Here is a 17,440-nt window from a genome sequence, read left to right as displayed (position 1 = left end):
CTGGCCCTTGTCTAAGGTACTTCTCGCTCTGACATCCCTCTTCTTTCGTTGCGTCTCTCTTCTTACCAGAATGGTGTAGGATACTCGCGTAATCATCAAAGGAGCTACCGTGTACAGGACCATTCAATATGAAAACGCGCGCAGTGATCAGACCCTTGGCGGCGTCCTGTCGGTCCAGACACGGGGTCCTACTCCGCGGGACGGGGTTGAGATGGGCGAGCGATACATGGTCCTCTGGACCACCACAGGAAGTTGGATCAGATTCGTACGCTTCCGTCACTTTGTCTCCATTCATGGTCGCTGACCCTATATACTAGAGTCCATTTTCCAGGCGCGCTGAAAAGCAGGTTTACGGCTGAAATGAAATTCCACAATCCAGCCGAACAGAACGCGATGCCAACGTACAGAATCATGGATGCCGACGGCAAGATTGTCGACAACACCAGAGACCCTCAATCAGCGTCCGATGATGAGATCGTCACGTGGTACAAAAACATGCTGACCGTCAGCATCCTCGATCTGATCATGTTTGACGCTCAACGCCAAGGGCGAACAAGTTTCTACATGGTCTCTGCCGGCGAGGAAGGGATAGCTGTGGGGTCCGCCTCCGCACTATCCGCAGAGGACGTATGTTTCCTACAGTACCGCGAACAAGGCGTCCTGCTACAAAAAGGGTTCACCATCAAGGAAATGATGAGCCAGCTCTTCGCCAACAAAGATGACAACGGCAAGGGCCGAAATATGCCAGTACACTACGGCAGCGGTAGACTCAACGTGCACACCATCTCCAGTCCCTTGGCCACGCAGATTCCCCAGGCTTCCGGAGCAGCATACGCGCTGAAAATGCAAAGGCTAATCAACCCCAATGTCCCACCAAGGATTGTCGCGTGCTATTTCGGCGAAGGAGCCGCTAGCGAGGGAGACTTCCACGCCGCCCTAAACATCGCCGCCACAAAGTCATGTCCGATCGTGTTCGTGTGCCGGAACAACGGTTTCGCTATATCCACGGCAAGCATTGAGCAATACAAGGGTGACGGCATCGCCAGTCGAGGCTTGGGATACGGAATCGACACAATCAGAGTAGACGGCAACGACATCTTTGCCGTGCGAGAGGTCATGCTCGAGGCCAAGAAGCGTGCTCTCGAGGGCGGTTGCAAGCCCATTCTCGTGGAAGCTATGAGTTACCGAGTAAGTCACCACAGTACGAGCGACGACAGTTTCGCGTACAGAGCGAAGAGGGAGGTCGAGGAGTGGAAACGGAGAGACAATCCTATCACAAGGTTACGAAAATGGATGGAAAAGAAGGGACTTTGGGATGAAGATAAAGAGAAGGAAGCGAGAGCGTCGATACGCAAAGATGTGCTGCGAGAATTCTCGGCAGCAGAGAAAGTCAAGAAGCCGGCCTTGAAGGAGATGTTCACAGATGTATACGAGGAAATCACGCCGGAAGCACAACAACAAATAAAGCAGTTGAAAGAGCTTATCGAGAAGTATCCGAAGGAGTACGATGTGTCGGTACACGAGGGCGGTATAAAAGGGTTGAATTGATCTATGCGACTGGCGGAAGCTATGTTCAAAAAGACCTGCTTGCGAGTTGAGCAGGGAATGCACATCCAGCAGCGTCAGTATCTCTCCTCGAGGAGGCTTCTATGTCTACTATTGAGCATTACTGGCGAACGCAAACGTTAATGAGTTCCTTGCAGACCTTCCACGCTTGTTGGAGCAAGTCCCGAGAGCATAAGACATACGGTTCCACGAGTCGAAGGATACAACCATCCAAGATCACCATGGCCAAGGCTCCCGTCAATCGTATATACATACAGTTCCATTGCACATCTTGGGCCTGCATTTGTACTCATGAACAATGCATTCAAAGGAGCCCCACAGCTTCATCAATGGCCATCTTCGCTTCCTCCGATCCAAGTTTTCCTTCCAGCCAGCCAGTGGCCTTCTCCACAACCATCACCCAAACGTCCTCCTCAGCGGCGACTCTGTTCTTCAACCAAGCAATGGCCAGAGCTGTGGCGTTGGCCACATCATCCGCACTACTGCCTCTCATCTGGCCCTCATGAACACCGAGTAGCTCGAAAAGCTCGTCGGACATATTCCATGACCCATCGAATGCCTGCAGCGCTATCACCTTGTGCATTTTCTCCGGGTCTGAGAGCACAGAGACATAGTTGCCCATTGTGTCGAGCTTCATCGGTTTGACCTCGGCCTCCTCCCAAGGCAACGACTTATCCGCACCTGCGTGAGCAGCACCAGAGCTTCGGCATGCATACCCGGCAGTCCTCTTTCTGCACCGACTCACGCTGCCAGGTGCTCCAAGCGGCGGACTCATCATCTGCTGAGTAGGCTGGCTCGCTAGTTGCCGACGAACCGGAGCAGAGTGAAAGGACTGAGCCTGCTGTGGATATCTGCGACGCTTTTTCGCCTCGCTACCTGTGCCAGGAAAGTCAGCAGACGGTTCCAAATCAGGAGGCTTGGCCAGAAGAGATGAGGCAGCGCCATCAGGAGAAGCGAGGCTGGTAGCCGTCTGGTCTACTGTAGAAGTCTCCGAGCCTGTATCGGTCTTGACACTGGGGAGCCGAGTGGTAGTTTTTGGGACAAACCTACAGTCTACCTTTCCCAATCCTTTAATGAGTCCAATGTATGCCGCCTGAGAGATCGCAGAAAGGCCTTGGGGCAGACCAGGCACTGCCGCCGGCACGGCCGGCGGAGCAGAGCTGGATGCACCGAACTCCGATTCGGCGAACAGCACGGGAGCAGCAATTTCGTTCCCGCCTTCCTTTTCAACTGCCATAAAGGAGCACCACCTCCCAGCAATTTGGAATTGGACGCCCAGTCTGACGGCTTCACGTTCAACGATGAGATCCCACTTGCCCTCCTGAGCTGTTTTGATAAGTTGATGTTGAGCGTCGCGAGCCTCATGAATCCAGCCTCGACCTTGTTCGAGCTCATGCATGGCCTTCTTCGCGGCGAGTTGGTGGATAGTCTGGCCAGTACCGACATCCTGAACAGGTATCGCCAATTCCAAAGGTCCATGGCTGCTGGTGGCCTTGAGTGTGACGAGCCGTGGAACACTCTGAGGGCCCTCTCGTCCCAGAACGAGGTAAACTGTGGTACGACTAAACGGAAACAAAGCCGGAATCCTGTGTGGTGCCTGCAGGGCCTTGGGAATAGGAATATCGGGGAGATGGTCGTAACGACCTGCTGGCGGATTCGTCGGTTCCTCCGTGGTCTCAGCGTTGAAGAGTGATATTACCTTTTTGGCCGCAGGCTTCTTGAGGTGGGTGACTACGGACTTGCCGGCACTCTCAGTGGCCTCGACCATTTCGAAGTCCTCCTCGAGTGAAACCGACTCTTTGTCGTACTGAACTGTGAGGGTATAATCGGAGATATGAGGAGTCAGTGCAGCCTTCAGCATTCGGACGACTCGCTTATCGATCTTCTCGTTCTCACCAACAAATTGAGAAAACCCATGGCCTGCACGAGCGATGCCTTCAACCAGGGCGGATGAAGCACCATCACCAACGCCTAATGTGAAGAACCGGGCATTTTCCGTTTCGCCCACGAAGTCGAATAGTTCTTGCTGATTCCAGACTTGACCATCGGTCAGGAGCATGACCTCGAGCGGAAGATCATTGTAGCGGTTTTCGACGGAGGCTTTGATGGGCTGAAGCACCTCCGTCCCACCGTAATTTGCATCAAAATTCTCAAGGTGTTTCTGGGCCTCGTTTAAACTGGACTGGTCGTATGTCTGGCTCCTTTTGAACAAGAACGAATGGTGCGAACCAAAGGAGCAGATATTGAACTTGACCCCCACGGGCAACGACTTCAGAAACACACTCATGGCAGCGACTACCATGGGGATCTTGCCGTTCATACTCCCACTTCGATCGACAACGAAGACGATTTCTGGGGAAATGTTGGGAATATTGAATTTTGGTACCAGTGTTGTCATGATTGCTCGTTGATTCGGGATTGTGGGATGGGTTTCTAACAGGGCACGAGGTGTGTCGACGCCTTTGGCTAGGACAACAACAATAAAGTCTTTATCGAGTTCAGTCGAGCCGAGGGTCAATGTCGCTGATGCGTTTTTGTTGTCGAAGTCATCCTCGTTCGTATCGACGGTTCGGCCCATTGTCACTGCGATGGGATGACTCGGTGACTGGATGCCACGAATGATCGAGCCTTCTTCGAGCCTCACGTTGACCGTTATTGAGATACCGCCCCTGCTGATGGCATTGAATCGGTTGAGCGTGTCTGCATTTTGAGTGCCGTAGCGCGGAGCTATACTTGTGGGTATGGTGAACCGTGACCCGTCCATTTCTGCATCATATTTAAGTTCACCAAGGTAGACAATCTCGACGAGCACTTTCTCCATGGGTGGGATGTTTCCAAGCGAGGTGGTGAAGACGTCGGATGCTTCTGAGAGTTGTTCGAGGAGTCCAGCTGTTTCCCCTCGGGCAACGGCTTCTTGATACTCAGCCTTGGCCTGCTGCTTTTCTTTCACCACGCCGACGATAGTCTTTGCACCAATAGTGCAGGTGAAATGTGCAATGCTGACTCCATCGTAAAGTGGGAAGGTGTAGTGGACCTCTTCGAGCTTCTTGTCCTCTGGATTGAAGAAGGTCTGCTTGAGCGTTGTGCGTGAGGTGACTGTCAGAATGTCTGTCGATGACGACAGTTGAACTTGAGGAAGGTATCGCCTCTCCACCGAATGGTTGTTGTTGTTCTCGATACGGATAGGATACCAACAGCCACAAGGATTTTGGTACTTGGAATATTTCGACATCCTTGGCCTTTCTGTAGTTCTCATCATGGGTATCCTAATCAGAAGTTGTACCAGATACAGCTGAGTATGTTCGGAAAGCATAGGGAGGAGAGGTACCGCTTTAAATGTCTTCAGGCACACAGTGATCAAATACTTGAAGCAGGCAGCCGCAAGGCAGAAGTAGGGTTGCCGAAAAAGGAAGGGACACGGCAGAGCAACCAATGATATTTCAAGAACCCAATGCGCCAAATGCCTTCCCCGCAATTAGTCTGGGACAGATTGCACACTTGTAAGTCTTGTCAAGACTCAAGAGTTTCAGTCTTGCCAAGGTGACTCACAGTTCCCTTTCCAGGTGCCCGACTTTCTTGCCATGTCTGCCATCGACGTTGGAAATACGTGCAGATGCGACCACTATCTTTGTGGTTGTTTCCGGTTGGCAGCAGTTTAGTCAAGATTCCTCACCAGGATCGGATATGCGATCAGAGTGATGCACAGGATTCAAGCATATTATAAGTTACTACCGGAAACTATTAAATATATATAAAGAATGCGAAGATTAGTCTGCTGAGTATGTGTCCGCAGTGCGCACCCTACAAGGCTGGAGGCGATATGGGCCTTGTCAGCCTCTGTCGACAAGGTGGCCTGCCCCAAATCGCCATGACCCGCAAGTCTTTGGAAACCATATCTACTCAGGCTGAGTATCTTGCGTGCTCTTCGATGGTCGCAGCCCATTGAGCCCCTCGAGCGAAGGAACCCCTGTGCCTCTTTCTTTCTCAGCATTGGCACCGGGAAGGTTACCATGCAATGCGCCATGTGCAACGTTTGGACGATCTGTTTTCTTCTCTGGTGTGATCATTTGAGTTTCCAGATCGTCAAAATCCTGACCAGGGTTGGCACTTCTCCAATCGAAAGCTTCGAGGAGGTAGTAGAAGAATGCTGCAAGCAGAGAGCCTAGTAAGGGGCCAACCCAGTAGATCCAATGGTAGCCTGGGAAGCTGTGGTTCACGACGTCAGGACCAAAAGCTCGAGCAGGGTTGATGCCAGCACCAGAATAGTAGACACCTGCCGTAATGTCAGTGAAGTCTATGTCTGAGATGCATGCACAAGCATACTGCACATATTGCCAATAAACAGCGCAAGTCCGATTCCAAGGGGTGCAAGATAGGTGGCCTTGTGCTTGACTGCGGCCAGCATGATAACAGTAAACACAAGTTGTGTTGTGCAGAACATCTCAATGAAGAGTCCACGAGCGATTGACGTGTCGCCACCAAGTCTGCAGTTCACCACCATAGGACCTGGAAACAGGCCAGATACCACAGCGGATGCCGCGATCGCTCCGATGATCTGAGCTGCAATCACAACCACCGCACGTCCCGCTGGCACAGCACCGATGAGGAAAAGTGTAAAGGTGACCTGGTGAAAGTTGAAATTCAGCATTGGGAAGAGACGCAGAAGTCGAATCAATACTTACTGCCGGGTTGAACATTCCTCCAGACACTCTATAAAACAACCACACATTCACAGCCACTGAGGTTCCAAACCCGACCGAGATCAGGTAGATCCCTAGGACGTCTGGTGGAGAGCCACTACCACCCGTTGGTGGTGGAGTGTGCACGACCTGGACGATAGACAGAGCAAAAAACAAGAACAAAAAGGTGCCTGCGAGCTCCGACAGGAAAGCAACTGTGTGATTCCTGTGTCGATCGGGGAGTATTCCCATGAAAGCCCCAGTTTTGAGGTACCAGACACCAGGAAGATGAGGCCTGCCCATGATTGCTGAGTTTGTATTTTTGACCAAGGCTGAAGAACAGAAAAGAAAACTTGAAGTATGGTTTGACAAGCAAGAACCGACTTGCGAGAGATGTTCCGTTTTATAGTTGATCTCGAGTGCCGTTGAAGGTCACCCATGAGCTCTCCACCGTCAAAGCAAACCTATCATTAGTTGCTGTGTCGGACCATTGCAGACGAACCCCGCTCACCGAGCAACACGTTGTGTACAAGTCTGCACACCAAGCGTACAACTCGCTCAGTGCGGTCGCTTTGAGGCATCTCGGGCCGACTTCAGCAATGAAGCACGAAGATCAAAGCGTATGGCGCGAACTGCAGAGCCAGGTGATGCTGGTGTCACTGAATTGCCCGGGGCACATTGCGCGTCATCGTATGAAAAAGGTCACCGCCCATCTGTCAGTTGTTGCCCGTTGAGATAGGCATGGCCGGCATTGCACCGTATCACCACAATTACAAGAGATGAGGCCATGCATACCTAGGTAATGTGGTATGTTCGACATTGTGCAGTGACGGAATCTGCCGCTCGAGAGATATGGAAAGGGTCTGAGATTGGCTGTTTGTCAATGCATAGCATTCTATTGGCAGGCGAGAACGGAAAATCGTTTCTAGCGAGCCTATAAACGGTAGATCGTGACAGATAGCCGCTTATAAGCTTGCAGTCGCAGTATGATGGTCGTGATCTATCCCGTATTGGAGCCTCCTTGAACGTGATTCATGGTTAGAAGCTGCGCATCAGCAAGTGGTGCATACTCTTTCATCTGACAGCCTTATCAATTGCCACCTGTGAGCAGTCTGATTTGCAGTAACGTCCCCTCGCCGAATATGCCGAAATGCAGGTAGAGCGCGGAGCCTTGCCCCATGATCAGTGGTGGCCTATTGTACGATACGTACGCGTCGCCGCATCCATTGCTGGCCGGTAGTCCTACTCAGGCCTGCGTAGTACGAACTAGCTGTATAGTCTCATCCTCCCCCCTCGTTGAAAAGCAATGCTGAACAACCTCTCACTCGTGGTCTGTGACAGCCTGCAGTTATTGAGTGCCACATGCTCCGCAGTGGGGACTTAAAGAGTACGCCGAACTGAGGCTCTTCAACTCGTCTTCCCTTGGGATCGCTATTAGCGACAGGCTTTTCTGAATCGGTTCCTCCCACTTTCGAAGTTCACGTGGCCCTCGGTCCGACAGTCTCCTTGATCCCAGAGACGCCCTTTGCAAACATTGGTCGTGTTTCAGCCATCTGTTGAGGTTACCGCTGGCCTTGTCAGACACGCATGCACAATCTTGCTCAAGCTCGTCTTCGATGCAGCCGTTTGTCTGACGTGCCACACGTTTTCCACACTCGTTGAATCTTTGCGGTTTAAGGAGCATATTCCGCACGCGAGGTCATGCGCCAGTATGTCTGATGCTTTCAGTCGTCGGGGTTGTCATTGGGCACACTTCTTGCGATGAATCTGTCGCACGCTTCTCAGTGAGACGGGATTGACCTGTTCTCATGGTCATTGACTTGCAGCATTGCACGATTTCGAAGTCCACCCAGGAGTCTCTATTCGAAGGAAACCCAGGGTCCATCTATCGCTACATCCTGTCAACCCCGTCTTTTGGACAGCTAGAAAGCTCAGAGGTTTTTGGGCAGCTTTGACATTGGTATCGTTGATCTTGAAAATGAGTGGCAACGATGGTATGCATGGGTGTCTTCCCCGAATGACCCATGCGCGTGAAGATCATAGCTGTGACCGTTTTGTGTGCATTACGGCTTGGGCGACCGCATACTCTGTTCAACCTCCTGAGCCAATCACAAACAGCCTGTGCGACTCACATGTTGGTTGACCCGCGGAACATGGACGAAGACAGCTTTATGGACTGGCTGGGATGCTAATTGTCGCAATTAACATGGCCTAGAGGCTCATGCTTTGTACCCCTCGAGACGAAGGGCGACAAGGCGCAAAAGGGTCATCTCCCCAGTCACAGCTCCCGCGAACAAACGTGACAAAGTCGAGGATTAGCAGATCTTCCAATCGCTCCGGGACAAGCCAATAGCGTCTGCTCGCTTCTCTACGGGTTTTCTGCATCGTGATTGAATGCCTAAGCCGTGGCTGCCAGCTCCAGCTTACATAACCCGCTTCATTGAGATCGTCCTTGTCTCATTCGAATCCAGTTGAGGCAAGCCTTGTCAGTCGACTGTCATTGTCAGCTTACTTGATAGCGTGCTTCGGTCAAGGGCGAGAGCAGGAGCGACAAGTATCCACCATTCCATACAATGGATACCAGAATAGAGCAAGCAAGTTCGGCATAGGTAAGCTTGGATATTTTTAACCCAATAATTCGAAGCCACACATAGCTGGCGCACCATGCCTGCATTCCCGCGGCGCGTTGGTCCATCATGGCCATCCGGAGAGAGGAGACGAGGAAGCTGGAGAGGCAGAGTAGGAGGAGGATGGGGAAGGAGATGCTGGAGAGGGGCAGGAAGAAGAGCAGGGGGAAGCTGGCGGACAACAGCATGACGGGGATGACAATGGAAGTAGGCTACGAAAGGGACACAAAGTATAGGATGCAGGGATAGCGTGTCCATTACAGTGCCCAAGCAACGCTCACGAAGTCTGTCTGATACGACATCTCGCGTGATAGTTGACGGAGGATTCAGGAAACATTCTCGGCTTGTAGAGGGTTACGGGTGGTAGATAGAGTCATCAGGACAGTAAATTTGCACTTCTAATAGAATTAGATCCCTGGAGACATAGCCGCAGATCATTTGTAAGTAGCAATGAAAGTTGTAATCTGGGTCAATTGCAATTTAGAAGGGAACCTGCAACTGGACCTTGTCGGATGTTTGATAAAGAATCTGGTTTTCCGGAAACCGGATAATGTGAACATCCGCTCCATTCCACATCCGCATCCTCCTCCGACATATTCGCAGCCATAACGACCTTTTCCAATTGACGAACGTATCATCACACCCACCATGGCTGCCTCTTCGTTACGGCAGTCCCAAGCACTGCTATTCATGCAGCATTGTCGCCATCGCCACCCATCTCGCCTGCTCCTCACAACCCGTCAATCCTCCACCTCTTCACCCTACGCACCATCAAACTTCAACCACACACCTGCGAACACACAGTCGTCATCGCCTGCGGCAGAGGCACAGTCGGCCTCGCTCACACACTCCCTTCCGTCCAGTCGCCCGACCTACGCGCACCCACAAGCTCGGAAATTCGCGGCCACCGAACTCGCTGGCACTAAGCTCACGGCTTGGACATGGCTCAAGTCCCTCTTCGGCTGGCGACCGACGCCAACATACAAACCAGCACCATTCCGCGCGAACAACAACCCCTACCGGGCGCGCAAGCAGTGGCCGCCGGACTTCAACACGCTCGACCCGAAGCAGCAGTTCCACTTTGAGAAGACGTACCGCCGCAGAGCAGCCCTCAAGTGGGCGAGACCGGCTTGGAATAAGAGTATCAAGATCTTACAACATACGCTTATCACGTTTACCCTCATATATTTCATCTTTATTTGCGAGCCATCACACGGGCAAGGGACGCCCTTCGATGGGTTCCGTGCATGGTTCTTCGACAAGCTCGGCATGCTAGGCCAATTGCCCGAATCTACGAGACAGGAAGCGGGCAAATTGAGTGAAGATGCTAAGAAGAAACTTGCGGCTACTGTTGATACATCGAATTCACCTACCAGCTCCTAACGCTACATAACTTAACATGAATATCAAGAGCCTGTCGGAAACAACGCTACCGAATTCAGGCCTTTCCCAGGCCAACCAGAACAAGTAAAGCAACGTTCATCACGACGAGGACCAGCCAAATGACCACGGCAAGGGTTGCTACCACCCAGCCGTTGCGCATATTGACGAGCTCACCACCGCGGACGCCCACTTCGTTCGGCACACTCATGATGTGGCTTCGACATGTAAACCATACAAGCGGTACTGTGACAAAGGGCAGGATGACGCTGAGGGCGACTTGGCTGGCTGTCAGAGCTTGATTCAACCCCTCCTTGCCTACAGCTGCGGCGATGATGATGCTGGGAGTAATGCTTATGGACCGTGTTATCAGCCTTCGCATCCAAGGCTTGATCGTCCATTGAAGCATGCCCTCCGACACCATTTGGCCTGCCATTGTGCACACGATGCCCGCAGACGTCCCTGATAGCAACAGCGCCAGGGCGAATATAGTTCCAGCAGCCTTCGACAGATTCTTGCTGAGCAGGTCGTGTATGCCAAACAGATCTGCGTCTGTCGCCGCAGTCTGAGGGTACAAAGATGATCCCGCAACAATGAGGATCGCGGAGTTGACAAAAAGAGCGAAAGTGAAAAGGGAGAAAGCTAGCTCCGCAACCGAGTATTTCAGACAGGATCGAATGGCGCTGACTGATGGTCGATACTTTTCGGCATCATCGTCCGTTTCGTCCAGAATCATGATAAGACCGTTTCGTTCGTCAAATTGCTTCAAGCGAGGCTGGACAACTCCGGAACCAAGGAAGATAGAATGAGGCATGACTGTAGCGCCCATGATGCCGCAGGAAAGATAGATGCCGTTGCCTTGAACCACTGCGGCTGAGGGTAGATAACCCTTAAAGACTTCTGCTGCCGAAGTGTCTCTGATATAAGATAGTTGAATGCAAAAGCAGATCATGACACCGAGCACAAGACCCATGACAAAGTACTCGAAAACGCGTAGGCGCATCATCGAGCCGTCTGGCTTGTAGAAAAGAAGTAGGAGTAAAACGTCGATGAGCGTGATGGCACATCCCGCGACCAAAGGGATGTGCAAAAGCAGATTTAATGCGATTGCCGATCCTATGACCTGGACATTGATGTCAGTTTGAGCATATCATGCACAGCATTGTTCTGCTTACCTCTGCCATATCGGTGGCAATGATTGCCGCCTCAGCGAAAAGATAAAGAATGATGGTAAGCCATTTTGGTAAGTGCTTTCGACAGTTTTCGGCGAGATTCAAGCCGGTCACACTTCCAAGTTTGATGCAGAGAGACTGTAGGAATATGGCGAATAAGTTGGAGAGTAGAATGACGAACAGATGACGGTAGCGCGTGGCCGCGCCGGCTTGGACGTCGGTCGCATAGTTTCCTGGGTCGATATATGCCACGGCGATGAGGAAGCCTGGTCCGACGAACTTGGCGTACTTTTGGAGCGTGACGACGGCTTTGTTGAGAAGGCCGGAGGCTGTTTGCAAATTCGTCTTCCGCTGGGGAGGGTAAGGGGGTTGTTGAATTCCCAAGGTACCGGATTGCTGCTGATTTTCTGGTTCAACCTTGACGGAGGAGGCGGTCTTTCGTTTGACCAGTGGAGGATCCGGTGCATTGAGAGGCAAGAGATCTATCAGTTCTTGTTCGCTGTTGTCGAGACTTGATTTGTTCTGTCGCTGTTCTCTGAGATTGACGATCCCGTTGAGGTCGGCCCTGGTTGTCAGGTCCGCGCTGAGGGCGTGCGGACTCTGGTTCCAGTCTGGATGGCCCTCGATTTCATCTGGCCGCGATGGACAATTCATGATTGTGTCTTAGATGGGCAGGAATATGTCGCGTGAAAGACAAGAAGCATATACAACCTCATGAAGAAAAGTGAGGACAAACCTCCTTCACATCGTCAGTTTAGATTGGTGGTGGCCAGACTCGATCGATGGACGTCGAGACTGGTCGCGGTTTCTCCCGACGCCATAAAAAGGGTTTGTGCGGGGGTTGCGTCACTGCCACCAGCAAATTGGATCCCGATCGAATGTCAGCGTCATTTTTCTTTTTTGGGGACTTTGCGGCTTGCGGCTGACGAGAAAATTGGAAGGATTCAAACCGAGCCTCGAGATTACTTGAGAAAGGAACGAGGTGGGTACATGATATGAGTTGAGAGCAGACGTTGTCGCTGCGCAATCAGATTCAGATAGAGAAGAGATCAAATGGAATTGTGACCTATGACTGCGTGAAGACTGCCTTCTGCTCAACCCCAATGTGTTCATCTTTCATGCATTGCTCGCTGCGATGGTCCATTGAATTTCCTTTCTGCGAACAAGCTTGAGTAAACAAGGCATGAGGAAGATTCAAATGGCGAGGGACATAGACAATCGAGGACAGTCGCGATATGGGGCATGGGGTCAGCTTCGTGGAGAGAGTACTTGATACCCGCCATGGTCAACAATCTTGCAGTCGCGACTTTCCTTCATGGGTCTGTAAGACTTCGCAGGTACACTCCATGGCAGAACTTCATTGACGCGGGGCTGAGATCCAACAACGCCCCGGGACCCTAGCTAGGTGTTTCGCTAGGAAAGCCACCATCGTCGTAAATGGCTGATCTCCATGGTCTTGACTTTTCAGTACTCATCAAGTGACCTAGTTGGACTGTAGTCATGATTCAGGGCGAGCCCGTTTGTTCGTATTGTCTTTGCCAGCCACGGCCAGGATGTATCAACCAAGCACTGTTTTGTGCCTGGCGCAGACAACGATCCTACCTGCATGGCACAACAATGGAACATTGTTGTCTTCCAATGCCCATGTTGATGACTACTAAAGTCGGCGAAGCCTCTAGACAATATTTCCTACCTGTTTGACATCGTCCGCGCCGGTCAAACGATGAGGTATCGAGTACTCAAGGCATGAGTCACCAGACCGACCAGGTAGCGCGATGCATTTGTCGAAGCAGCAGCCCATTGCCGCCTTTGTCCTAATTGTGAAGACAAGGAAGGGATTGACATGACGGGTGCCTTACCAGTGGGCAGGACACAACTGGTCAGGCCTGCTATGACGGATGCTGTATTGCGTGCTGGGAACCATCAGACATCCGATGGCATCCTGCAGCGGACCTTTTGAATGCTCTGCCAGCGTGGGAAGTTGGAGAAATCCTTTTGAAGGTGGCCTGAGAGTTGAATTCATGCATTGCAAGCTTCCCCCCAAAGTTTCGGGTCCATCGCCAGGGTGGAGTGCTCGACTCGGGACCTGCTTACCCAGTTCATTGGTTGTTTTATGGCTGTACACGAATTCAACCTGCGACATGCTCGTTCCCCGTGGCATACGTACCTCCAAGATCCCGCACGTCTTGTCATGACACTCGCTTCGTCTCCATTCTTTGGGAACATCAACAAAAAAGAACCGCAACGACCATCTTCCACATGCCTCTTCCCTCTCATATACGATCAGGCCGACACGATTCCTACAGCACCAACACACCCACAACGTCTACTTGAAGACCGTCAATATTAGACCACTGCACATGAACATTCACGATCTGGCAGTGCCCACCCAGTCCTCTTGACCAGACTATACTCTGCACTCCATACATTTCAGACATGAGCAGGAAGTGGTAGTAGCCTCACTCAACGAAGAATGGTCATCCTTGAGCGCAGTGTCCTCTGCTGCACGGCGACCTCAATACGTCGGACACGATAAACTTCAACATGGCGAACTATGCGCCTTTGCATCGACGCAGGCGGATTTCTGATCATAACTCTCCAAGTTCTCCATCTCTCTCGAGAAGATTGGTCGATCGTTCTGGCAGATATAGCGACGCTCTGAGTCCTGCAGAAGCCGCATCTGGCACTGATGAGTCGGAAAGTCCGTCGGGCAAGCTGCCTCTGCCCTCTCCTGCCTACGATCGTCTCCAGGCGTTGTCAACTGCGCCTCTTCCCGTCAGATCCTCGGGTGCTGATCCCAGAAACCTCCAAAGGTCCTCCGAGGAGACTGGTCGGCCACGATTCCGTCCATCTGACGAAGCTGTTCGTCCAGCGACAAGCGATGCTGCGGACCCCAACAGCCCTTCGCCCAATGTCGCCTCGAAGCCTTCTCATCAGTCCATGGAACTGCCGTTGAGACCGAGTCCGGTGCCTCACAATTCCAGTCCCAATACCCTCAGAGAAGGGACGTCGCTGGAGCGATCGATCAGATATGGCGATAATCCATCGTCCCCTCACTTCCGCAACCACAGCTTTTCTTCGCCACTGGCCGATCGCTATGCGCATGACGAGCCGATTTCGGTCAAAGGACATGTGGGCAAAAAAAGCAGGTTGAATCTACTGAACCCAATGAGTCTGCTGGCTCGACGGCGGTCATCACAAAACCAGAAACTCGAAGACATCAACCTCAGCATTAACACGCTGTCTGTACCGGCGCTTCCAGCCGACTTTGACCCAAGTATCAGAGGAAAGGTCGTGCACGATTTCTCGGCCCCGCGCACCCGCAGACTGTACTCTCAAAATGATGTTGGCACCCTCGACTCACCGGGCTTACGCGCAGGATACGGATCAGATGTCAACCGCAGCAATGATCCACCAGGAACCCAGACTGCGGCGGCTGGGCCACCCAACATATCGCACAGTCCAATGTTCAAGGAGCACTTTCAAGAGGAGGATCGTCCAAGCTTACAGCCAGACCGAACTGGCTACTTGCATAATTTCAATGCCTCTAGCGTTGCGTATGCCCCTCAAGACCCGGACAATGTGCCGGCATTCGCGAAGCGGCTGCCAGCTGTAATTCCGCAGCCTGAGTCCCACATCAACGCTTCATCACAAGACAAGGAAGATAACCTCTTCGAATCGCAGCGTGGAGACAAGTCACCTCTGCCACCCACACCACCGCCCAGGTCTACACCTTCGCCGAAGCTCGACCTACCACCGCCTGCAGCATTGCCCAAGCACATGACCAGCACCTCGTCTAGGTTCAGCTTTCAATTAGCAGAGACCGGCTCTTCAGCCCAGGAAAGGTTGCTGGAAGAGAAACACAAGCAATACGAAGCTACACGAAACCCTGCTGCCGAAGGCGGCGCCGGCCAAGACGACGAGTATGCCGACTATGACTTCGATGCAGATGACGGATTCGAGGAGAAGATCCCTGGTGTCAATGCAGATTATGATGAAGATGACGGCTTCGGCGAAGACGATGATATTCCACCTAGCAATGCACTTGTGGCACGATACGCAGCTCCTGAAGCTGAACTTGGTCCACCACCAGTAACCCATATTACAGAATTGCAGGGGCAGTCTCTTCAGGGTTTCCACTTCACACCGCAGTCTTTGACATTCAGTCCGACCAGCACCAACAATGCTTCTCAGCCAACACCCCGGGACCATGAAGGGTTGGCGATCGGAATCGCAAACTCAAGAGAGTCCTTCCAGCATGGCCACCCTGATATTGAAGGCAAGGAGGAGCCGATCGATGCCAGCAAAGCTCCCATGCTTGGTGGCCTCGGGATATCAGCAGCTGAAGTACGTGGGAGGCGATCTTCTGTCACCTCGCGTCCCTATGGACAGATTTTTGACGACGAGGACCTCTACTTTGACGATGGCGAGTTTGATGTCCTTAACGTAGACATACCAAGCGGAGAATTTGACGAACAAATTTTCGATGACGAGACTGGCAAGATCCGGGACATACCGGCCGAGAACGCGCGCAAATTTGAAGTTGCTAAACAGTCCGCTGGGCCAGATGACGAGGTCGAAGTCTTGGATCAGCTTGACGATGAGGAGGCTAAGTCACAACCATCAGAAAGCAATAGCACTCAAGGCCCGTCGCGACAGGCGCATCCATCGTCGCAGGAACCAGGTCAGCTGAGCCAGGCCGACCCAGCACACGGCGGCCAGGTCACTGGCCTGACCGAAACAAACCTTGCAGCTTATCATGATGCACTGGCATTTGCAGCAAACCAAGCCGCCGCAAACGGGAAATTCGATCGAAAAGTAAGTTTCGATCAGATCTCCAACGGTACTTCACGGTCAGCCCTTGAAAGTAGCCAGCCAGGAGTGATCTCGGATGACGGACACTTCAGCTATAGTTTCAATCCCGCTGTCGCAGATGATGACGGTTTCCCCTTTGACGATGATCTTGAGGATGACCCAATGATTGCGGAAGCCAACGCCGAGGTTCTGGAGAATGACGACGAAGGTTTCTATGGTCGTGAATTTGGATTCTACGCGCGATCTCACAACAAAGCTAGCACGGAGCTCGTCAATGGCGGCTACTTCGCTGAACGCGGCTCCAATGGGGTGAAACGTAGTCACAGTGGTAAAGCAAACTTTCAAGAGCCCAGCCTGACTCCTATCACGGAGCGCAGTGAATGGAGCACTCGGAACTCGGTGGTGTCTTTGCAACTCCCCGGTGGTATGCCGGCTTCAGCGCACTCATTGCCTAGCCCGGGCATTGCGCAGCTACTGGAGCTTGATTCACCTTCGTACGACGAGGATATGAGTTTCAGTGCCTTGCTGAAGCTTCGTGGAAGAACCTTTGGAGGAAGTTCAACCAGCATCAACAGCTCAAATGCAGGACATCCTGTCAGTTCACCACTGGCCCACTTCTCCAACCATTCTTTCACGCAAGGAGATGGTGGAGCTGGAAGGATGGCATCTTCTATACAGGGTCGAGCTTCGCCAGCAGGAATACCGGAGTCAGAGGAAGAAGACGACGAAGCCGAGAGACTTACGCTAACGCAGAACACGCCTCGTAAGAAGGTGATTGAGCCGGTTACAGTCATGTCACAGGAGGAAATGCCCTTCTCACCTGCAGCGGCTCCTGGTGGTGAACGCCGGAAAGGGCAACACAGCAGGACAAGCAGTGGGGCAGAAAGCGTCAGCTATGCTCAAGATACAAATGGAAGATGGGTTCTTGAGAGGAGGCGAACCGATGAAGGAAGCGGTACTGAAGTTATTGATCGCGAATATCTAGCGGGCGTTCGAATTTAAGCATGGGAGATAAAGGATATATGAAGAATTGGATCCCGAGTATGGGGATATTGTTTTCGGAAGAAAAAAGCACATACAGGACGACGATATGATACCCCTATAGATTTGAATACAGTACGCACTTGTTGGATTCGGGATGTTTTGTTTGTCGGCAGTCGATGGATGAAGCGGTCACGATAATTAGTGCGGATGTTATGCC

General features: G+C 52.1%; 7 protein-coding genes across 7 annotated transcripts; 3 read left to right on the top strand and 4 right to left on the bottom strand.

The window, feature by feature from the left end:
• Positions 1-128: 128 nt before the first annotated feature.
• Positions 129-1,548, top strand: EDD37DRAFT_657594 (2-oxoisovalerate dehydrogenase E1 component, alpha subunit; the record flags this gene model as incomplete). Its single annotated transcript, XM_062818905.1, has 2 exons — positions 129-265; positions 318-1,548. 2 exons carry the CDS (start codon positions 129-131, stop codon positions 1,546-1,548), a joined length of 1,368 nt encoding a protein of 455 aa, XP_062671256.1.
• A 158-nt stretch (positions 1,549-1,706) lies between these two features.
• EDD37DRAFT_680607 (von Willebrand factor type A domain-containing protein) lies at positions 1,707-4,798 on the bottom strand (the record flags this gene model as incomplete). Its single annotated transcript, XM_062819726.1, has 2 exons — positions 1,707-2,482; positions 2,762-4,798. 2 exons carry the CDS (start codon positions 4,796-4,798, stop codon positions 1,871-1,873), a joined length of 2,649 nt encoding a protein of 882 aa, XP_062671255.1. The 3' UTR covers positions 1,707-1,870.
• A 565-nt stretch (positions 4,799-5,363) lies between these two features.
• Positions 5,364-6,805, bottom strand: EDD37DRAFT_383473 (aquaporin rerated protein). Its single transcript, XM_062812150.1, has 4 exons — positions 6,757-6,805; positions 6,249-6,709; positions 5,890-6,190; positions 5,364-5,839 (listed from the first exon to the last, which is right to left on the bottom strand). Exons 2-4 carry the CDS (start codon positions 6,546-6,548, stop codon positions 5,463-5,465), a joined length of 978 nt encoding a protein of 325 aa, XP_062671254.1. The 5' UTR covers positions 6,549-6,709; positions 6,757-6,805; the 3' UTR covers positions 5,364-5,462.
• A 1,772-nt stretch (positions 6,806-8,577) lies between these two features.
• On the bottom strand, positions 8,578-9,060 carry EDD37DRAFT_694066 (uncharacterized protein; the record flags this gene model as incomplete). The annotated part of the gene is made up of 1 exon (XM_062820077.1): positions 8,578-9,060. The coding sequence occupies one exon, from the start codon at positions 9,058-9,060 to the stop codon at positions 8,749-8,751; it is 312 nt and encodes a 103-aa protein (XP_062671253.1). The 3' UTR covers positions 8,578-8,748.
• A 343-nt stretch (positions 9,061-9,403) lies between these two features.
• Positions 9,404-10,283, top strand: EDD37DRAFT_383462 (uncharacterized protein). Its single transcript, XM_062812149.1, has one exon. It carries the CDS (start codon positions 9,521-9,523, stop codon positions 10,253-10,255), a length of 735 nt encoding a protein of 244 aa, XP_062671252.1. The 5' UTR covers positions 9,404-9,520; the 3' UTR covers positions 10,256-10,283.
• A 27-nt stretch (positions 10,284-10,310) lies between these two features.
• On the bottom strand, positions 10,311-12,078 carry EDD37DRAFT_563041 (natural resistance-associated macrophage protein; the record flags this gene model as incomplete). Its single annotated transcript, XM_062813948.1, has 2 exons — positions 10,311-11,375; positions 11,428-12,078. The coding sequence occupies 2 exons, from the start codon at positions 12,076-12,078 to the stop codon at positions 10,311-10,313; spliced, it is 1,716 nt and encodes a 571-aa protein (XP_062671251.1).
• Positions 12,079-13,557: 1,479 nt separating this feature from the next.
• On the top strand, positions 13,558-17,371 carry EDD37DRAFT_629397 (uncharacterized protein). Its single transcript, XM_062816512.1, has one exon. The coding sequence runs from the start codon at positions 13,969-13,971 to the stop codon at positions 17,239-17,241; it is 3,273 nt and encodes a 1,090-aa protein (XP_062671250.1). The 5' UTR covers positions 13,558-13,968; the 3' UTR covers positions 17,242-17,371.
• Positions 17,372-17,440: the final 69 nt, after the last annotated feature.

This window comes from Exophiala viscosa, assembly GCF_022695815.1.
Source record: "Exophiala viscosa unplaced genomic scaffold EDD37scaffold_4, whole genome shotgun sequence".
In the NCBI taxonomy this organism is placed as follows: Eukaryota; Fungi; Ascomycota; class Eurotiomycetes; order Chaetothyriales; family Herpotrichiellaceae; genus Exophiala; species Exophiala viscosa.
This window is presented reverse-complemented; position numbering and strand designations above follow the sequence as displayed.

What these genes read in the sequence shown, in the direction of transcription:
- EDD37DRAFT_383473 (XM_062812150.1), bottom strand. Translation starts at nt 6,548, where the DNA reads ATGGGCAGGCCTCATCTTCCTGGTGTCTGGTACCTCAAAACTGGGGCT. An exon ending in GAGGAATGTTCAACCCGGCA is followed by an intron (nt 6,191 to 6,248) that starts GTAAGTATTGAT and finishes AACTTTCACCAG; the next exon opens with GTCACCTTTACACTTTTCCT. An exon ending in GTTTATTGGCAATATGTGCA is followed by an intron (nt 5,840 to 5,889) that starts GTATGCTTGTGC and finishes ACATTACGGCAG; the next exon opens with GTGTCTACTATTCTGGTGCT.
- EDD37DRAFT_629397 (XM_062816512.1), top strand. Translation starts at nt 13,969, where the DNA reads ATGGCGAACTATGCGCCTTTGCATCGACGCAGGCGGATTTCTGATCAT.
- EDD37DRAFT_383462 (XM_062812149.1), top strand. Translation starts at nt 9,521, where the DNA reads ATGGCTGCCTCTTCGTTACGGCAGTCCCAAGCACTGCTATTCATGCAG.